At 44.0% G+C, this 20538-nt stretch overlaps 1 protein-coding gene and 1 non-coding gene across 2 annotated transcripts in view; one reads left to right on the top strand and one right to left on the bottom strand.

The window, feature by feature from the left end:
- Window positions 1-20538, bottom strand: part of Arsb (arylsulfatase B) — a 170975-nt gene that overhangs the window by 56571 nt on the left and 93866 nt on the right. Inside the window, exon 6 of the mRNA XM_021208442.2 lies at window positions 3552-3622. Within this exon, the coding sequence (XP_021064101.1) occupies window positions 3552-3622 (71 nt within the window). The remainder of the gene's footprint in view (window positions 1-3551; window positions 3623-20538) is intronic.
- On the top strand, window positions 10979-11128 carry LOC115065052. The gene has a single exon (XR_003844851.1). It is a non-coding gene; the product is annotated as a small nucleolar RNA SNORA48 (small nucleolar RNA).

Genomic DNA, 20538 nt, shown 5'->3' with positions numbered 1-20538 from the left:
CAGCCATACACAGGGTAGTTTCTAACCTTCAAAGGCAGGGCCATAGAGACCTTCTGCCAGCCAGGCTATTTTATAGTCGGATTAGGACACATTTGAGACTGGATGAGTCTTGGACCTCAAGCAGATGCGGCAGCTGTACCAGAGAAAATGCCCATGTGAGGGAGGAAGGGGAGCTGAGCCCCGTTCCCACCATTGTCGCTAGCAGGTTACATGTCATCGTGATGCCCAAAGACAGGAGGCCTTCTACATGAGATTGGTTATAACAGTCCTACACAAAGCCACTCACAGAGTGGGCTTTCATGGCAGGTGCTGTGCTAACTTCTGTAGCGTGTGTGTGTGTGTGTGTGTGTGTGTGTGTGTGTGTGTGTGTGTGAAGTACATATGCATATATCACACAACTGGATTATTCTGGAATTCTGGTGATCACAACTGACATCCAAGGTGAGATGTAGCCTCAGCTTAAGGGCCCAGAACAGCCAAGGTCAGTCTGGCAACTGCAAACCGTGTTAGCACAGTGGTTCTTTCATGATCTGGATGGTACTGCGAAACATGCAGTCTGGCACGGGAGAATCCTCGGAGCTATGAGAGCTAAATTCAGATCCAGCATGATAGCCATTTCCCCAACTTGTCTGACACCTCCAGGCTTTCCCATAGCTCGTTCTGAACAATACCACTGCTTCCTCAAGTCTCTCACTGGTAACTTCTACTGCTGACTCCTAGGGAAAGACACTGAGTCTATGTCACCCTAGAAAGATAGTGGTAAAGGAGTGAGAGGCTAGGCTCTGTATGCAGTCTGCCCTCCACGGGAAGGTCCTTGGTCCTGTCCTGAGGCAGGCACAGAAAGCAGGAGACACTTACCTGTTCTCAGTGAACACCCTCTCTGAAAGCTGGGTGTGACTATAACAGACGTTCCAGGTAGACACTAATCTCTTCTGATGGACAGTTTTGGAATCAGACCTCTGGATGTGCATGTGGTCAGATTTATTGCTCAATTTCAGCCCGCCTTCAAAATAATGAATGAGTATGGAATGTCGAGCAGGTAGAGATTAGTAACCTTGGAGACCACCGAGGATAGACCTCCCTCTCATGGTTGGCTTTGGACCTCATCTGTTCTGCTAACCCTAGAAAGGAAAATGTTATAACTGCCTCTCTCCTTAGGCCTTCTAGTCAAAAGGATGGAATACCTCTCTCTGGCCCTGAGTGGAAACCTAACATTCTGATGCTGCCCAAAGATCAGAACATTATGTACTATGTTGTCTTTTCCTTTAAGAGTTAATCCAGCTGGACTTGTCAATCACAAGGCCAGCATCTACTCCCCAGGAAAGCTGATGCATCTAATAACATACTAAGAAGTTGGGAGGAATAATTATCCCCCTAATGAGATGATGACGTACTTATGTATACTTCTCCAGAACCCCTCCCCTGATGTAGTTGCTTGCACGTCTTCATTGCTAAGCTTGCCTGCTTTTTGAGTTCTAAACTCAAAAAGTATAATTTTCCCTTCTTTTTCTGTGCCCCTTTTTCAAAAGTCCAGGCATGTTTTCCCTGTCTAAGAATGCATTCCCTGGCCTTCTGCTTTCTCACCCATTCTCCAAAGCCCTGAACCCCAACTCTTCTGTCATGCAGATGTTTGCCAAACTCGGTTTTCCCACATGCCGGGGCTTCCGCAGACCTTAACTCAGAGGCATGACGGAAGAGTTGAGGATCCTGGAGCAGGGTTATACAACTCATTGTAGACTCACAGAAACTAACCACGGAGGCTCTGTGCAGCTGATTCCCCAGGGCCTTCTACAAAGCCCTTCAAGACCAACAGCTCTAATGCACGTCACATACACAATTAAAATGTTTCCACCAGTCATGCTTTAAGAAAGGAAAGAGAAACAGATAAAGCATCAATAATAGGTTCAACTTAACAAGTCAAAGCACCGCCGGTCCAACAGGTATGCGTCACACGGATAGCTAGTCTTCAAAGTTAGATATGCATTTTATACTTAGATCTGCCGCCTCCACCCATGATTAGCTACACTTCAAGCACTTGGTGGCCACGTGTACCACAGCGGACAGTGCGGCACCAATCTAGACTACTCTGGCTCTATCCCGTGTCTAACCCTACTCTTACACTTGCAGTGTAAGTTCACTCCAATACAAGAAACATTTCTTGCCTGTTGCCAGGGTCTTTTCCTTTTCTACCTTTAATCTATCCTGTTGGGTTTGGTGGTGGCAGTGTTCAGCTTTTTTAAACTAGCATACTCAGTGTTAGGTTTCATGTAGCATTTTCAAATGTCATTTGCTTCTTCTGTCCATCCCTCTCTTCCCCTGTCACCTGACCCTTTTCATGGTCCTCTTCCCCCTTTCATAACCCTTCTTTCCTCTTCAATGTCCTCCCTTCCCCTTTCACGGTCCTCTTTCCAGTTTTATACCCTAAAACTCACACTCACATATCGTCATATATTTAAACATTAAAAGCTAGGATCTGCAATGTGAAAGAGGACAAGCCATCATATGACTCTGGGTTACCTTGCTTAAGGTAATAATTTCCAGATTCACCCATTTTCCTGGAAAATTCCTATTTTTAATTGCATCTGATCTCTCCCCCAATTGTCTCCTCTGTGATCAAACGAGCAGCGCGTGTGCTTGCCAAGTGCTAACCGACGAGGGTCACCCAGGCCTTCATGTCAGTGGGAAACGCATGCCCAACTAGACTATGTGACTGACATTATTCAGAGGCACTAAAGGGCACTAAGGATGGGACAGCTGTTTGTCATGGCTTCTGGGATGCTCTGGAAACTGCGGAGAGGCAGGGAAGAGGTATTTAGAGTCTAGGGATGGTATAACCAACCATATGCTTGGAGATGGCAAACTGGACAGTAATGTTGGATGAGACTATGACAAGGAGAGGTGAAAGGGAGCCTGGTGACAAGTAACACAGTCAGGAGAACCCTTTGAGCAGGCATGCCTGAGGAGTGGGGTCTTGTGCCACTGGTTATGTATCTTGGAAAGGACAAAGAAGTAAAAAGAGTTTACCAAGGCAGTGCAGTGCCGGGGGGAGCTGGTATGGACCTCACACGAGTGCAGGCGATGTCACTGCCTCCCCAAGGCATGGACAAGGCTCTGGTAGACTGTGGGCAGAATGAAGCCGAATGATTGCAGGACTTTTAGGAAGCTCACACTGTGAGATTCAGCGGGTGTGTCAGCATCTTGCCAATCCAGTCAGATGCTCTGGTGGCTCACACAAACCTAGAGCTGGACAGTGGCTTGTTTGAGGGTGAATTCTCTGGGAAAATGTCCTGGAACTTTCAGGTGACATAGACAATGACATGAGATTGGCCGTGGAAAAGGGCCTCGGGGGGTCTTGTGGGCTCTGCTCCATACAGTCAGCAAATGGCAGAGCCAGAGTTTACTGACGTCGAAGAATACTGATGCCACTATGAGATTACCAGCACACGTATCAGGGAGATACATCATAATTGCAATTCCGGCTAGAGATACAATATCTACTAAACCCAGAAACCAAACAATTAACATGGCGGCGGCAATGGCTGGGCACTCACATGGTAAGCCGTCAAAAAAGTCCCGATCGATGTTGTGCAGCAGCTCCACTCTCGGGGACGGGCGTCCTTCACTGGAAAACAGTTTTTAGGAAGTGTTACATTCTTCTCAAATGGGTATGTATTATTTTATGACTTCCTTTCCTGGTACCTATAGAAAAGAACGAATCTGCCACTGTGGCTAATGGATCATCACGAGGTCATTTGTCTATATTATAATAATCACAGAAAACCCCACATAAAAATGTCAGCATCGGACATAGGATGATACTGTGGCTATATTTCAATGTGACCATTCTTTATAGAAGAGGCAGAGGACTCAAGTCATCTGTAATAACATCATACTGACTATACGGGAAGAAATGAAGAGCATCTTCCAGAAATGTGACACCAAAAGTGGCAACGTAGTGGCCTCAATATCAGCTATGTCTTGATCTTTACATCTTTCTTGTAGCCGAAGGGATCGCAGATCCATTTTTTAATTAATTAATTAATTAATTAATTAATTGAGTCAGCGTCTCCTGAGGCCCAGGCTGACTTGGAACTTGCTATATAGCAAAGGCTGGCCTCTAGCTCCTGACCTTCCTGCAGAAGTTCTAAGGTTGTGTGCTTGTGCCACCATGCCTGGATCACAGATTTAATGGAAATATGAGTTAAACACATGCCTTTAAAACTTTTTTTTGCAAGTACATATAGCCATAGCCACAACCTATATTGAACAAAGAACAAATTGATGTCATTTAGACAGGAGAGAAATTATATTACAAGTTACTGAAAGAATATTGGGCTTTGAAAGCAGCATTTTCTAAAAACTGGAGCATAAACACTCTGGTCAGATTGTCTCAACCTTACAGAAACTGGATGAGTGTTGACCACCAGAAGACAGCTGAAGATACTTGCTGATCCAGGACCCCTGCCCTACACTGCTGCCACCAAATGCTGTTACCATCACAGGACCTGGACACAGCACGAGTAAATGATGAAGCTCTTAAATAACCAAGAAGACGCATTTCCCAGACGGCCCAGTGTCTACACCCAAACACACAGCTAGTTGTCTATAGTAGTTATTTTGGAGTTCAAGGACAGCAAAACTTCAAAAAGTGTGATCTGCAACTTGGTATTTTTCAAGTAAGAAAATATTAAAATGTAATTAATACATTTAAAACCAAATCAAAAGAACTTCAACTATCATTGCCATTGTTTGCTAAATAATGACTTTAGGGACAGTACTCATGTCGGATGTCCCCAGTCCTCGGTTCCTAGGGCCAACATTGCAGATGAGTTGGTGTTGAGAGCAAGGCTTATCTTCTTGAACCCCACTCTTCCTGTTTTCTCCCCCAAACACTTAACTGACTACTTATAGATTCTGGAGAGTGACAGTTAGTCCTAGCTGGGTTTGGTCCCAGAGGCTCTGGATGCAAGGAAGGGAAGATGCACAAAGGAAACATGAACAGAGGCCTGGAGAGGAGGCCCAGCAACTGTGAGCATGCACTGCTCCTCCAGAGGACCTGGGTTCAATTCCCAGCAACTGTGTCAGGACTTTAAGTCTAGCTCCAATGCAGTGCCTCTGAGTGCCTACACACATGTGCACATACTTATATAATAATAGTAGTAGTAGTAGTAGTAGTAGTAGTAGTAGTAGTAGTAATAAATCTTTGAAAGCATGAACAGATTGATGGTGGTAGTGGTGTCTTGTGCAGAAAAAAAAACAAAACAAATTGAATGAAACCCCTGAATAACAATAATAAGAAAGGCAGGAGGGGCATCAGAACAAAAGCAGTATGTCTGCATTGGCTTCAGAAGAGGATTATTGGTTTAATTAAGATATAGCCAAGTAAAATTGATCTGTTTTTAGGGAAAACTATGTTTTCAGGACTACAGATTATGTGAATAGTTCATTCAATTCAAAAGAATTCAGGATTGGTGAAAGGACCCCTCTAACCTTCAGGTTCTCCCTTCCTATGTGACTCCTCATCCTTGAAACCATAGCTGCCCTGACGATCCCAAAATATTAGGCATGAATAAGTAAAGGATACTTTTCTAATAATTCTGTAGTAGATAAATCTTATCAACATAGTAAGATGAGGTGACTTTCTGGATCCTGGAGGTTGTGGACAACCCTTGTTGACTATTCCTTGGGAAAACTCTTCCCAGGCAGAATTCTCACGATGCCAATAGGATCTCCAAATCCCCGACTGTCACAGTGTGTTATGATTCCACCCTTAAAATATGCTAATCAAGATATTTTAGTGAGGATGTGGTTAAAAGACATGCCAGGAAAATACAACATGTGACAAGTACTTAAAACAATGCCAAATATACTTAGCAACTCCAGATTATTTTTTTAAAAAAATTGACATTTATGAGAATTGAGTAAAATATAAATCTTGGGTTGCATCATCTTAAAACCATGTAAAATCTCAAGACATATAATAAATCATATATGTCTCACCATGTAATAATTCCCTTTGGAAAGGGATAAATTTTAGAGACCTACAGATGATTATTTAAAAATGTTCAGAAACATTTCAACAATAGTTTAGAAAAGTATGCCGGATGCCCCGGCATACACAGCTTCGTAACAAGACGGTTACTTGTACACGTCAGACTCTGATATCAGCTAAATGGCAACTGCTTTGCTAGTATTCGCCGGGCAGTGGTGGCGCAGGCTTTTAATCGTATGAGAGAGCACCTCCCATTTTGGAGGAACACAACATGTTAACACAGCCTACTTGTTACAAACTACACAGTTAAAAAGACAAGATGTGATTTTTTTAAAACTACTTTTTAAAAATTTTTAAAAATTATCTATTTATTTTTATTTATATGAGTACACTGTAGCTGTCTTCAGACATACCAGAAGGTGCATCAGATTCCATTACAGATGGTTGTGAGCCACCATGTGGTTGCTGGGAATTGAACTCAGGACCTCTGGAAGAGAGGTCGGTGTTCTTAGTAGCTGAGTCATCTATCCAGGACCTACCTATGAATTTTCCTTATTTGGAGGCATTCGAACAGGTAGTGAAAGTTTAGCTGCTTAAGTAATATTGCCTTCAACAGACTATGAATTCCATCTGGGAAGTTTCATCTTTCAATCATGGCTGCTGATGTTTGTGGGAAATCTTTCTTTTTTTTTTTAATCATACACCTGATCTTATGTAACTCCAAGCAATGGTTGCTTTTATTACAGTGGAGCTCAGGCAACATGACTGTGCTGTGCTCACCGCTGCAGGGCCTGTGAGAGTGGCCAGCCACAGCAGGAAATAGACAGAGAGCCAAGGAAAGAAGAAACAGAACCACTTTGTTCGCCTCTAACCACTGAGCACGGCCCCTCAACCACACAGGGGATATTTCATCCATTCTCTCAACAAGCAGACTAGGGCTAGTTTAGGATCTTGATAGTTTGGCAAGGCTTGATTGAATACTAAAAACCAACACTGATACAGACTTTAAAATGCCTGCCCCAGGGGAGATTGCTCAGCAGTTACGACTGCTTGCTTGTTAATCTTGCAGAGGACTCAAGTTTGGTTTCTTGCACCCATACTGGGTAGCTCTCAACCACCTGTAACTCCAGTTCCATGGTATCGAATGCTGTCTTATGGCCTTCATATATGTATGTGAGTGTACACACACACACACACACACACACACACATAATAATAATAATAATAATAATAATAATAATAATAATAATAATGATAATAATACAATCAAACGTATAAAAGTTTAAAATACTTGGCATATATTAATCTCATTTAATTCTCAACATCACAGACCCAACCTTGGCTGGTGCTATTGGTTAGGTAGTGGTAGTTTGAATAGGTATGTGTTTGAAAGGCTCATGTGTTTGAATACTAGGCCCATGGGAAGGGGCACTATTAGGAGGTGTGACCTTGTTGGAGGAACTGTGTCACTGTTGGGTAAGCTTTGAGGTATCTTATGTTCAATCTATGCCCAGTGTAGAACACTGCTACCTGTGGGTCATGACATAGAACTCTCAGTAACTTCTCTTGCACCATATCCGCCTGCATACTGCCATGCTTTCCACCATGATGATAATGGACTAAACCTCTGAACTATAAGCCAGCCCCAGTGGAATGTCTTCCTTCATAAGAGTTGCCATGGTCAGTGTCTCTTCACAGCAATGGAAACCTTAATTAAGCTAGTTACTAGCATGACCCCTGTTTGAGCAGATGTTGGAACTGGGTTTGAAACTCAGGCTGATGGATTTCCTAATCTCCACTCCTAACCTCTATGCTATATTGTCTCCACAGTGAAATGTTTACCTATAGCCCCAGGATCTTTTGAATGTATTATGCCATCCATCTATCTTATAATTCCATAAACAAATATCTTTATGCAGGCTAGCTTTATGTCAACTTGACAGAGGCTGGAGTCATTTGGGATAAGAGAACCTCAATTGAGAAAAATTGCCCTACTGGTTTGTCTGAAGAATGCCTGAGAGACCTTGTCTCGATTAACGATTGATGTGGACCCAGTTCACTGTGAGTGGTGCCACCCACGGGCTCTGGATCCTGAGTGTCCTAAGAAAGCAAGATGAGCAAACCATGGAGGACCAGCACGTAGGCACCATGACCTCTGCATCAGACTTCCTGCCTCCAGCTTCCTGCCTTGAGCCCCTACCCTAAACTCCTTCACTAATGGACCAAGAAGTGGAAGTATAAGATGAAATAAATCCTTTCCTTCCAAACTTGCTTCTTTCTGGTCATGGTGTTTTATCACAGCATCAGAAACCCTAAACTATAACTGCAAATTAACAAACATATGCCAATTATTTTCTCCATTTTTTTCCCTCATAGGACCAACAAAGTAAAATGCTGCTGTCATTGGTGACTTTTCAATATTTCCATTTAAACTCACCTTAAAGTTCATATTTCCTATATTAGTTTTATTTGACATAGGATGAAGAGGCCCTGCCCAGTGACCGCCTGTCTTAATACATTATAGGACTCCACAGTTTCAGACCTTGAGGTCACATCAGTATCCATCTACAAAGTCCCCAGCTTTTGACAGCCATTGGGCTCCACGTTGAAGGGTAAGAGGGCAAATCCTTCCTGTACATAAACGAGATGTGATTACATTACTCCTCCTTTTATTGCTAGATGCTTACTATCTGTCACAAAAGACACATCCTCGAAAAGGAAATAGCAACGGCAAGAGTTTCTGAGAAAGTTTGAAGGAAACAAACCAACCAACCTGAACCAGTTGCTGCTAAAAACACGAAGAATCCTGCCGGGGTAATTCCCACACATGTGCGAGTGCGGACACCTTCCTCATCAGCTCCTGAGCTCCTCCCCGACTCAGGGCCTGTGCTGTGTTCTCATACATTTCTCCTGGACTCTCCTGTGAGTGCTAACAAGATGGTACCACTGTGCTCACACATTATTTTAACTAACCAGATTTTTGCAGAGCTATGGATTGAACCCAGAGCCTTCCTACTGTGTGCTAGGCAACTGCTGTACCACTGAGCTCCATTCCCAGACTGGGTCACATCTTGCGCACGATGAAATTGATGCCTGGAGATTTTAGTCAGCACATGAATAATAAACACAGGAGATGAGATTTGAACCAGCGCTGACCACAAAGTACGCATTTGAAACTATTACTCCGGGGAAATCACTAACAGGACTTATTTTATTCCCTGCATGTGGGTGGGTGGGTGAGTATTGGCTCTATGTAAGACCCATGTTCCTTGAAAATCCCTGTAACATGCAAATATTACCATAAGAAAAGAGGTTAGGCATGGGGATTATAAAATTTAGACAAAATCTGGGAAGGAAATGTAAGTTGAATTTATTTGCTAGAGGATGGGGAGGTATTTTGCATTACTATTTATTTTTATTAAGGAGCTTAGTAAGTTTTAAAAGTAGAATATTTAAGGAAAAGGTAATTCTCAAAACATCATAATCTCAAAACTCCTAATGCAATCTTTTCCTATTGATTACTAAAATGTAACGGGCGGACTCTTGGGTTAGTAGCAAGACAAGCCATGGGGGATAAGAAGCCCTTCTTCCAATTTCCATTTTACTATGAAGAATTTTCAGAAGATGAGAGCTGGCAGGAGTGTTGGCAGGAGGCAGGAGGCCCGCTGCCAGCGTCCTGAGGGGACGCTGGCAACGCCATGCTGGCGAGACTAACAGCACAGTTTCGGATCTACAATAAGGACCGAAACCTGATCCAAAGAAAGTTTTTAAAAAAGGCATCCACTTTATCTGCCTCCAACCTTACCAAGAAGGGGCTACACAAGACAAAAATGGGCAGTGATCGCCCACAGACTGTTCTCAGTGATGGTATGTCAGTGTCCATCTTCAGTGACTCCCTTGTTGATATCCACACAGACAGCAAATAGCAAAAGAACAAGATGGTGTGCTGTGTAGCTTCCCAGCACGAGATACAGACTACACTATGGGGAAAGACCCTTAAAGTACAGCTAGCTGCGAGCACAGACGCAGTAGTATAGAAGGGAATCCAAATAGTCAATCAATGGTATTGTTTTCTGCATCTCTGCCTCACTGCTGGGATGCCAAAAAGAAGGGGTGTTAAGCCTTGTTTCTTCCTTGCCACTGTGGGTGGCCAACACTGCTGGGGGAGGAGATACAGTCTAAGACAGGGTTCTCAATCTGTGTTTCTCTGGGTGAGAAATGGCAGGGGCTGGGGCAGAGGCTGGGATGTGGTTCTCAAAATCCTGTGTGCCCAGACACTGCTGGGACAGGGGCCTTTGATGGGAGATCTAGGTGTGGCTCTGTTTGATGAATGCCCCCCCCCCAACCTTGGTCCTTGATGAAGGAGACAGACCTTGATGTATCCAAACTGTTTTATTCATGGTGGGTGAGATGAATACGTCATGCTCTGGGTAAAGCAGAGACTTTGCAGGACGGGATACCCAGGAAGGGGCACTGATTGCTAAAAACTCGGGGCCTATCTCCCTACATCACTAGCATGTGACCGGCTGTCATGGTCCTCTTAGTGGGGTGTCCTGATCATGTACTGCAGGACAGGAACCTGGTTGGGAGCTAGCTCAAACTCCTGCTGGTCTCAGTTGTGAGATTAACTGGGGTTCTGAACTTGCTACTCTACCTTACCAGTCCTTCTGTCTGGTGGCACAGTCAACTGCCCCCCCTCCCCCACTACTCCTGCACCTAAGGCTTTAGGATGGCAGTGGAAGAGAGGGTGGAAAGATGGTAAGAGCCAGAAGAAAAGGAAGTTGTCTGTGAGACTGAGTCTCCTAGAAACGTCAGAAGCTACACACATAAAGTCTCACCAGCATAATTGCCTAAACACGAGCTGAATAAGAAGGACACCAATAGACATACTAACTTGGACAGGGAAAATCTCACGAGGCCTCAATCCTACAACAACAACAACAACACAAAATAAAACTAAGCTAAACAAATTATAAGCAACTCTCCCACCCCAGCAATGGGCAAAGAGATACCTTGGTGTTGGTGGTAGTGTTCTTATCAGTCAGGGGCAGAGCAGATGGCATTCCTTTGTTCATCCTAGCCTGATGCCTGGCTTGGGGGTGGGGGGCAAAGCTGCCTTATGCCTGGGACTCATAAAAATCAAGTCAAATCAAAGCCAGGCAGCACAGCCTGGGAGGAGGAAGACAGACAGACACCTGTGCCCTGCCATGCCATCCAGTGCAAGCCGGGAAGCCTCCCACAAGCCTGCCCTCTGCCACACCCCATGGCTAGGGTGGGCCACAGACACACAGAGCCCTATCTGCCACCACACCCCAAAGCATGGGAAGAAGAAGACTGACAGAGACCTGGGGATCGTCATGTCACTCACAGACACGCCCGCTGGTGAACAGCACAGGAGGGCCATAGACACCTGCTTGCTGTTACATCTTGCAACGTGGATGGAGGATGTCACCCAGTGGCCCGCCAGCGGCATGGTCAGCCTGAGGCTGGAGCTATCACAATGTTCGAGAATGTGGTAGTCAGATGGAAGAGAAAGAGAAGTGAAGCAGCTTAGGCATTAGGACGAGAGGTGCAGACTCGAGGGTGGAGAGGAGCAGCCTGTTTTGAGTGGGGAGCCCTGCCACCTGGGCCATAGTGACATCCCAGCCAGAGCTGCCACTGAGAGCCATGTCTGGGTCCATGGCAGGGTCAATGTCAATGTCCCTGGCTCATGCTACCACTAGAGAATGCTGGGATGTCCCTGGTTGGGGCAGTCACTGGGAACCATGTGGATGGTTAGGGGATGTGCAGAACTGGTCCTACCCCTCACTGACTGTGGCACTCCAGAGAGCTGGCCCCACTGCTCATGGGGATGGGGGGACTGGTGGGTGTCAGCACTTGGGAGCCACCCTGTGCCTCACCCAGACAGCACAGTGGAGCTGGCCCTGGTGGCAGGGGTGTGGGTGAGCCTGTCCTGAGGGCATGAGTGTGGGAGAGATAGGCCAGGAAGGTGGCACAGTACAGGAAAAGGAAGGGTTCCGGATGAGAAAGAAAGTCACACTTCAAGGGACAAAATGCTAACACAGATCTAACAGATTGTGGATCTGGGAGAGTCTGGATATTGGGTAGTTGGAGAAAAAGGTGGCTGGAGAGTATAGGCAAAGATCTCAGTGATGGCCCATGCCACCAAGAAAGAAGAATGGTATCTTTTGGATGATGGATAGCAAAGGTAGAAGTGGCTGGAAAACAGGTTCTGCTACTCATCAGTCGGCCCGTCAGCAGTTCAGGGGAGGGCAAACCATGGCAAGGAGGCAACATCATCACAGAACCCATCTGGCTCTGCCACAGTAAGGCGATTTTCTTTTCTTTGTCTCCCAGAGTTTTTAAGTGGGCTCTTACTCTGCAGCTGAGGCTGTTCTAAAACTGTAGCCCAGTTCACCGTCAGCACGGCAGTGATCTCCTGTCACAGGGCTGAGATCACAGGTGTGAGCCGACTCTGAGATTTCTTTTGAGTTGAGGAAGAAATTAAAGTTCCCAAATCCCACCCTAGCAGAGGGTCGGCTATTGCAGGTATAGGGGGAAAAAAGCAAACACCCCCGAACAAGGACAAGGCGACAGATAAGAATCTGCTACGAGTCCTGAGTTTCCAGGGAAATTTAAAAAGATACAGCAACGAGAATTCAAAACATTTGGCAAATGAAAACCACTTTCCTACTATGGAAAGAAAGACACAGAGGAAAACTGTCACATGGTATTTCAGCATGAAGCAAATATAATTATCTCAGTAAATGTCAATAGATAAAAGCATAGTATTGCTTCTCAACCTTCTGAGTAGAATTAAACACAAAAAACACCAGGAATTGGAAATTGAAAATCCCTAAGTACTGACCTAAGGGAAGAAAATGAAATGAAGAAATCAATAAGCAAGGCTAACATGGTGCTTACTCCTATAATCCAGCGCTGAAGTAGCATTACCGTAGCCTGCTAGAACCCAGCATCAACTACACAGTGGGTCTCAGCCAGCAGGACCACAATGCATGCACTATCTAGAGAAAAAAGAAGGTGCTGGAGAGATGGCTCAGTGGTTAAGAGCACTGGCTGCTCTTCCAGGGGTCCTGAGTTCAATTCCCAGCAACCACATGGTAGCTCACAGCCATCTGTAATGGGATCTGATGTCCTCTTCTGGTGTGTCTGAAATCAGCTACAGTGTACTCACATACATAAAATAAGTAAATAATTCTTTAAAAAAATGTATCCGCAACTTTTTTAGAAAGAAAGAAAGAAAGAAAGAAAGAAAGAAGAAAGAAAGAAAGAAAAACAGAAGCAGAAAGAAAAAACTCTCAGAAACTAGGGCCACATGACAGTAACTAAAAGTATGTGAAGGCAGAGAGAAGAGAAATAAAAAGAGAAGATAATTTTTTAAAAGGTCAGACAAAAACTGCCATAAGATCCAAAGGCCTACAGCTGGAGCTTCTGAAGAAGAAAATGAAATAGTGGAAGACAGCGTTTAAACCCAACTGTAAAGATCTTGAACGAAAGGTCTGGATGTATAACTGAAAGAACCTACTTTGTATGGGACCCAGAATGGGTCACCTCTGAGACATAACTAACCAGTCTTTGTCACAATAGTCTCCAAATGAAAGGACCTGTCCCTTGCCAAGGAAATTAAATTGGATGGAAATTAGATTGATCCATAGCAACATATGAAACAAACAACATATGAATCCATATGCGGTGGATGCTTCAGAAACATATGAAACATATGAAACAAGCAAAGATACGGATAACAGTTTTAAAATACGAGGAAAGACAGTATGAGACAAAGGGTGTTTTTTTTTAATCATTTGAGATATTCTTCAATTATTAAGCTTATGAAAAATGTTTCTTACAGGCATGTAAGAGTCTAAAGAATTCTGAGAAATTTATCCAAGGAAAATTCTTTCAATGAAAAGACGATTGTGGTGGATGCTTCAGAAATTACTGTCTAGTATTAAGTGTAATATGAAGGCCTAATTGTGGAACAAAACTGTTCATAGGAGAACACAGTATTCCATATTACATGCTGTGACAAAGTAGAAATAACATACTTAATAATAAAGCTGGAAGATCTAGGAAGTAGAAAGGTTAAGGGTGAACAAGCTAGGGGAGTCCCTTATGGATAAGAGAATTACTGAACAACAGAAGTTTATTGGTGAGCAACTGAAGAAAATGCAAACTGCTCTAAATATTAAAATTGCTAACAAATATGAGGTAACAGTAAAACATTAAATAAAATGACAAAGCTAAGAATTGAAATGACGATCATAGCAACATACAAATAAATAAAAGTTACCCAATTGTCTTAGGGTTTGTATTCCTGCACAAAACATCATGACCAAAAGGCAAGTTGGGGAGGAAAGGGTTTATTCAGCTTACACCTCCACATTGCTGTTCATCACCAAAGGAAGTCAGGACAGGAACTCACACAGGGCATGAACTTGCAGGCAGGAGCTGATGCAAAGGCCATGGAGAGGTGTTGCTTACTGGCTTGCTTCCCCTGGCTTGCTCAGCCTGCTTTCTTATAGAACCCAGGACTACCAGTCCAGGGATGGCACTACCCACTATGGGCCCTCCCCGCCTTGATCACTAATTGAGAAAATGTCTTACAGCTGGATCTCATGGAGGCATTTCCTCAAGGGAGGCTCCTTTCTCTGTGATGACTCCAGCTTGTGTCAAGTTTACACACAAAACCAGCCAGGACACCAATAGAGTAAAACATGCTCAGATTTCACTATAAAGCAAAACAAGAACATAACTGATCGCTATGGAACATACCATCTTCTCCAGGACATGCGGTGTGGTCCAGGGACAAAGTCTTAAATTCAAAGGACTAAAATACCAAAAGTGCATCCTTTTACTAGGGGAGGGAAAAACTAGAGCTCATGAAAACGGAAAGTAAGGTGGACACAATGAAATGAAGGGCACAATTGATTTCTTATCACGACAGAGAAATGGGCAAATGGGATTTATTTACTATTATTCCTAAACAACTCAAAAACAAAGGACAAAATCCAGAGAGAATGTATAAAGCAAAACACTAGACAGCTGTCAAAGGCAGTGATGCCTGATGGGTGGGGAAAGTTAAGCCACGCAACTGCCCCAGCCTGAGGGAGTTCCTAAGTGCTAGTGGAAGAAAGGCAACTGAGGGGGGCCTGGCAGACTCCCCAAGTTAAAGACACAGAGCTCAAAACCCAAAGAGTCCAAGGAAGAGAGCTCCAGAGAAGAGAAAGCTAAATAAGTAGAATCTAGGAGCATTGCAGGGGATCCCTTAGAGTATTGTTAACTACTACTTACCACCAGGAGAGACCCATCTAAAAGGTTGAAAGGGACCAGGCTCAGCATTCAACACCAGGTGAGAACAGCTCGTGGTGTACCAGACTGAAAGTACTCCTAGCTCATCCAGCAACGGGCACAGAAGGCTTTGACTCAGTGCTAGGGAATAACTGGCCCCAGAGTAAGTACTGTCCCAATCCTGCTTAATTAAGTCACAAAAGCATTACTTAGCATTAGCTGCCAATCACTGGAAAAAGCAGCTTCTCTGATTAGGGCTGAGAACTGCACTAATCTATGGATATGAAGATGGGTACTGTCTTAGGGTTTTACTGCTGTGAACAGAAACGATGACCGAGGGGACTCTTATAAGAACAACATTTAATTGGGGCTGGCTTTCAGGTTCAGAGGTTCAGTCCATTATCATCAAGGTGGGAGTGTGGCAGCATCCATGCAGGTGTATGGTGCAGGAGGAACTGAGAGTTCTACATCTCCATTTGAAGGTTGCTAGCAGAATACTCGATTCTGAGCAGCTGTGTTGAGGGTATTTAAGCCCATCTCTACAGTGACACACCTACTCCCACAAGGCCACACCTCTTAATAGTGCCACTGCCTGGGTGGAGCATATATAAAACCATCACAAGTACTTAGAAGGCAATTTGATACTATGACCATGTAGCAAAATGATAGTAGTAGATTCTCACACAGGGTTTATGATCTTGTCAGCCATGGGTTCATGGCCATGCTTACAGTACTAGGTATAAGTTCTGTCCTGTGTATTAGGCCTGAAACCCAATCAGAAAGCAGTTGGTTACCTCCACAACATTCATGCCACTATTACACAATAGGCTTATCTCAAATGTCTATATACCACCCTAGAGAGGGCAGAAAGACTGGAAGAACAGGAATTGGGAAGGCCTGCTACAAAGCAGTGTTTTCTGGACATAACTAGTGTTGCTTTCATGAACTCATGGCAGGTGTGGCTACCTGCCTAAGACATGGACAAAATCAAGCCAGTCAAAATTCCAGCACTGGGCAGGGAGGAACTCACAAGAACCCATCTCTAGCTGGGGTGCTTTTGTCAATTAATGACTGTCAAGGAAGGAAGAGTCAGTTTTCATCAGCCCCTGGTAGGTCGACCATGCTCAATAGATGTCCCTACACCCCTGAGCATATAGACTGAACTAACTGTACTCAATGGATTATATAAAAGGAGAAAGGGCATGAAGTACTGAAAGATAGGATGTGGTGGTGGGGATTTGGAAGTCTGGGGAACTGAGGGGTAGACATGATCAAAATACATTGTGTATATGTATGAACTTCTCAAAGAATAAATTTTAAAATGTATTTTTCATAAAATCATTACTCAAATAAATAAACTGACAACTACATTTCTGATCAAAGCAAGAAGATTTATAAGAATATAGAAAGGCTGGCAGTCACCAAGGTAAATTTGTGACGCTTGACATTGAATCAAAGATGATTGGCATGGGAAGGGGACCTATAAAGAGGATGGCCAACTAGTCACAACCACCCGGAAGAGACATGCATGCTGGGATTGCTTGCTAGTTCACGGTTGCTGCACGACGGCGATGATATTCTATGTGTTCAAGGAGTTAAACAAAGTTAAAAGGCCAGAGTTTAACTTTTAGCAGTAAAAGCACCAAAGTGTGAGACAAAAAACATACCAGTTGTACTTAACTGGTGATTGGACTTTGAGAGAAGATGATAAACTTGAAGAGTGTAATAATTAGTCTTGGCTGTGAACTTGATTGGATTAAAAACATGTCTAGAAGATTAGCAACACACACTTCTCAGTGTTTTCAGGAAAGATTAAATCATAAGGGTTCTGACCTAAACACATGGTTTAATCCACTGACAGATTCAAAATATGATGAGACCACTAGGAAGTGATGCATGTCTGGAGGGCGGGGCCTCAGCTGAGGATATGAGTCTCTGAGTAAGTGTGTGTGAAAGCTATGTCTTGGTCTTGCCCTCTTCTACTGGCTGCTATGAAGTGAACAGCTGCCTCTTTCACACACACTTGCCATCATGGTATTCTGTGTCCTCTGCTTAACCTGGAGGATCCAAGTGCTGAGTGTTCCTGGGAGGGAGAGAAACGACATCACTGTTCCGCTGAGCTTCAACTGTCAACCTGGCACAGCCTAGAGTCGTCTGAGAGGAAAGCTTCCCTTGCAGAATTCCTCCTGGCATACCTATTGTCTGTCACAGGATTTTCCCGCCCAATTACATTAGTGCAGAGGAGTCTTGTGATTGGACAGGGAAAAGGGAGGCAGAGCTAAGAGTTGCAGAGAAGGGGAGCAGAGAAGAAAGAGGGGAGGAGAATGGAGGCTGATGTGATGATTTCATAAGGTTAGCACAATTGGGATAAAGCTTTTATCATTGTTAATTGGCTCTAAAATTATTGTATTGGTATCTTGTAAATTGTGATTTTATTGATAGATAAATCTGATTAGTTAACCATAATCATAAGCTTTAAGAGTTTTGATTCTATCAGGTGATTAGGTATTGAGATGGCTGACCATGGTGTATGTGGGACGTTGCATGATAGCGAGAGGAACTTGCCCTCCCCCAACCTCCCCGCTGGAGAGATGGCAGGACTGCCGAGTGAGATCACCTGGAGGGAGCCCTGTTGCATGCCGGCTGCCAGCACTAGCACAGGAACATGCCTTTTCATTTTTTTTTTTAATATTTCCCGTAAAAATTGCCTCCGTTAAGAATTGATACAGAAGGGCCAGGCCCACTGTGGGCATCACTATCCCTAAGAAGGTGGTGCTGGGCTGTAACGAAAGCTTGCAAAGCATGATCCAGAGAGCACCTGGTAAGCAGTGGGCATGGTTTCAGCTTCACACTCCTGACCTGCATTCCCTCTGTGACGGCTGTGATCTGGGAGTAGAAACCAAATAAACCCAAGGAAACTCCCCAAGGCTCTTTGGGTCACAGCGTTTTATCACAGCAACAGAAAACGATATAGGACAACCCTAGGACTCTGGATACTTCTCTTTGCAGTTTAGCATTTGAAGCAAGATTAAGAAGAACTGATAGGTCTACACCCGGACAGGGGCTTCTGCTGCACTGGCCATTGCTGACTTCCATCCTTCACTGTCATGCCCACTTCATGCGCCTCTGCTGAGAGCTGAAAAAAAGCAACGTTGTCAAAAAAAAAAAAATGGTTTTTCCATGTCTGGAAAAAAAATCTTCCATCCTCTGGTCCTCTGGGCATAGATCAGGTGTCTCTGACACTTGGCTGGCCACTTGTTTGTGCTACGTTGGGAAGGTGGCTCCAACTCCAGTGTGCCTGGCCACTTTCTTAGTACCTGCTGCCCGCCAGCTGCAAGATGTCCTGCCACCGATGTGGAAAAACTTACACGGAGCCAGGGACAGAAGTAGGAGTTTTTTGTTTTGTTTTGTTTTGTTTTCAGGAATTTTAAGATTGAAAGTCATTCTTCACTTATGGAATAGGAATTTGCTAGATTTTCAACAGAGTGAGCCTGGAAATGTTTGATTAAACTGTAGACACTAATCTGACTTAGAAAACAACCACAGAAAAGGAAGCCCACTTATGATACAACATACTTGGCCATATGTTTTGGTGACAGTCCCAAAGAACCCAGAGCACCTAAGGAGTTGATCACCAAGAGAATATTCTAGTGGTAAAGAAAGACGGCAACTTGGAGTTAAGTGGTAACCACATATTGTGCCAATTTCTCTGCACATAGAAACCAGATTCTAAAAGGTCCCTCCTGATCAAGATAATCTTAATGAAATATGGGTTTATCACCTAAAATCTGGTGACACAGATAAACATCAATGATGTGAACTACACCAAAAAATAATAGCCAATGGGTCAGGAACAAAGCAAGTTTCTCAGAATAACCAAAATGTACCACAGAACAAGTATACATTTCTAATATGAAACAAAGCAAAAATAAAAACTGACTGGGCTCCCAGCATGCCACGGTGTGACCACATCAGAACCAAGCAGCTTTATACCTTGTTCATATTTTCTTTACTTATTTTGCATGTGTGTGCGGTGTGCATGAGTGTGTGTTGAGCATAAGTGTGTATATATGTGCATATTTGAATGTGTGTGGAAGCAGGAGATGGAAGGGTGTGCAGGGTGGGTGGAGGGTGAGAAAGGAGAGGGGGCAGCAGAGAGAGGCAGGGGTAGAGTTTCTCTGTAAGGTAACAGGTGGTAGCTGCGTCATGTTATCCACATCCATGGTCCTCCATACCACAAGCATTACCAAAGATGACAAAAGGAATGGGGTGGGGCTTACAGAACACTCTCTAAGTCTAGGACTAGCTACGCTGGCTCTAACTCAGGTGAAAGACCCCCCTTACTACATACAGAGACCTCACGTGGCAACCTCCCTGTGTAGGCTGAAGCGTTGGAGATTACAGCCAGCCAGGAAAGCCAGTGCCACAGATACGCTGTGATGGCTGGGAATTACAGACCATAATACTGCAGAGCTTCCCTCTCTAGACAGCCTAGAGAGATCAAGAAAAACCAGGGTGATGAACCCTGAGGTCAATAACACAGCTCCCCGCAGCTTCAATCCCTGGTGCAAATGTGACAGACAGCTGTCCCACCAGCTGTGGGCGTGTCCCCTCCCATGGATGAACAGAGCAGGACAGAGAAGAAAGCAATTTATCATCTCTACCGTCACCCACTGAGAAGAAGAGAATGTGTAACCCTGAAATGAGGAATGAACCGGCTGCAGTGGCAGGCTTATTCTCCGCCTGTTGGCAGAGAACCAGGACTGCCTGGTTTGTGTGTGCACTGTGGGTTTTTTTTCATTATCGTTGGCTTTACTTAGAGATTTTTCTTTTTGGACATAATACAACAAGGCCTTGTTTTTCTCAGTATACTTTTATATATTGTTTTAGAAATGACCAAATTGAGATGTAAAAAAAATGAAATTAATTTTTAATCTGTAATGAAAATTTAGAACTTTTTTAAACCTACTTTTTTTTCAAACATCTGTTAATAAAGATATTAAATAAGAAGTTGAAGCAGTAATTGTTAATCTGCTCTAAACTCCCCGGCAGGGGAGTACGGTGCTTCTCATCACCTGCCAGATGTTCTGGATTCCCGAATGAATGAAAGACAGACAGACAGACACACACACACACACACACAGAGAGAGAGAGAGAGAGAGAGAGAGAGAGAGAGAGAGAGAGAGAGAATGACTTGTTTTTAATGTCCTAAGCAGCTAAATGGCTGGAGGACTCCC

This window comes from Mus pahari, chromosome 11, assembly GCF_900095145.1.
Source record: "Mus pahari chromosome 11, PAHARI_EIJ_v1.1, whole genome shotgun sequence".
Lineage (NCBI taxonomy): Eukaryota > Metazoa > Chordata > Mammalia > Rodentia > Muridae > Mus > Mus pahari.
This window is presented reverse-complemented; position numbering and strand designations above follow the sequence as displayed.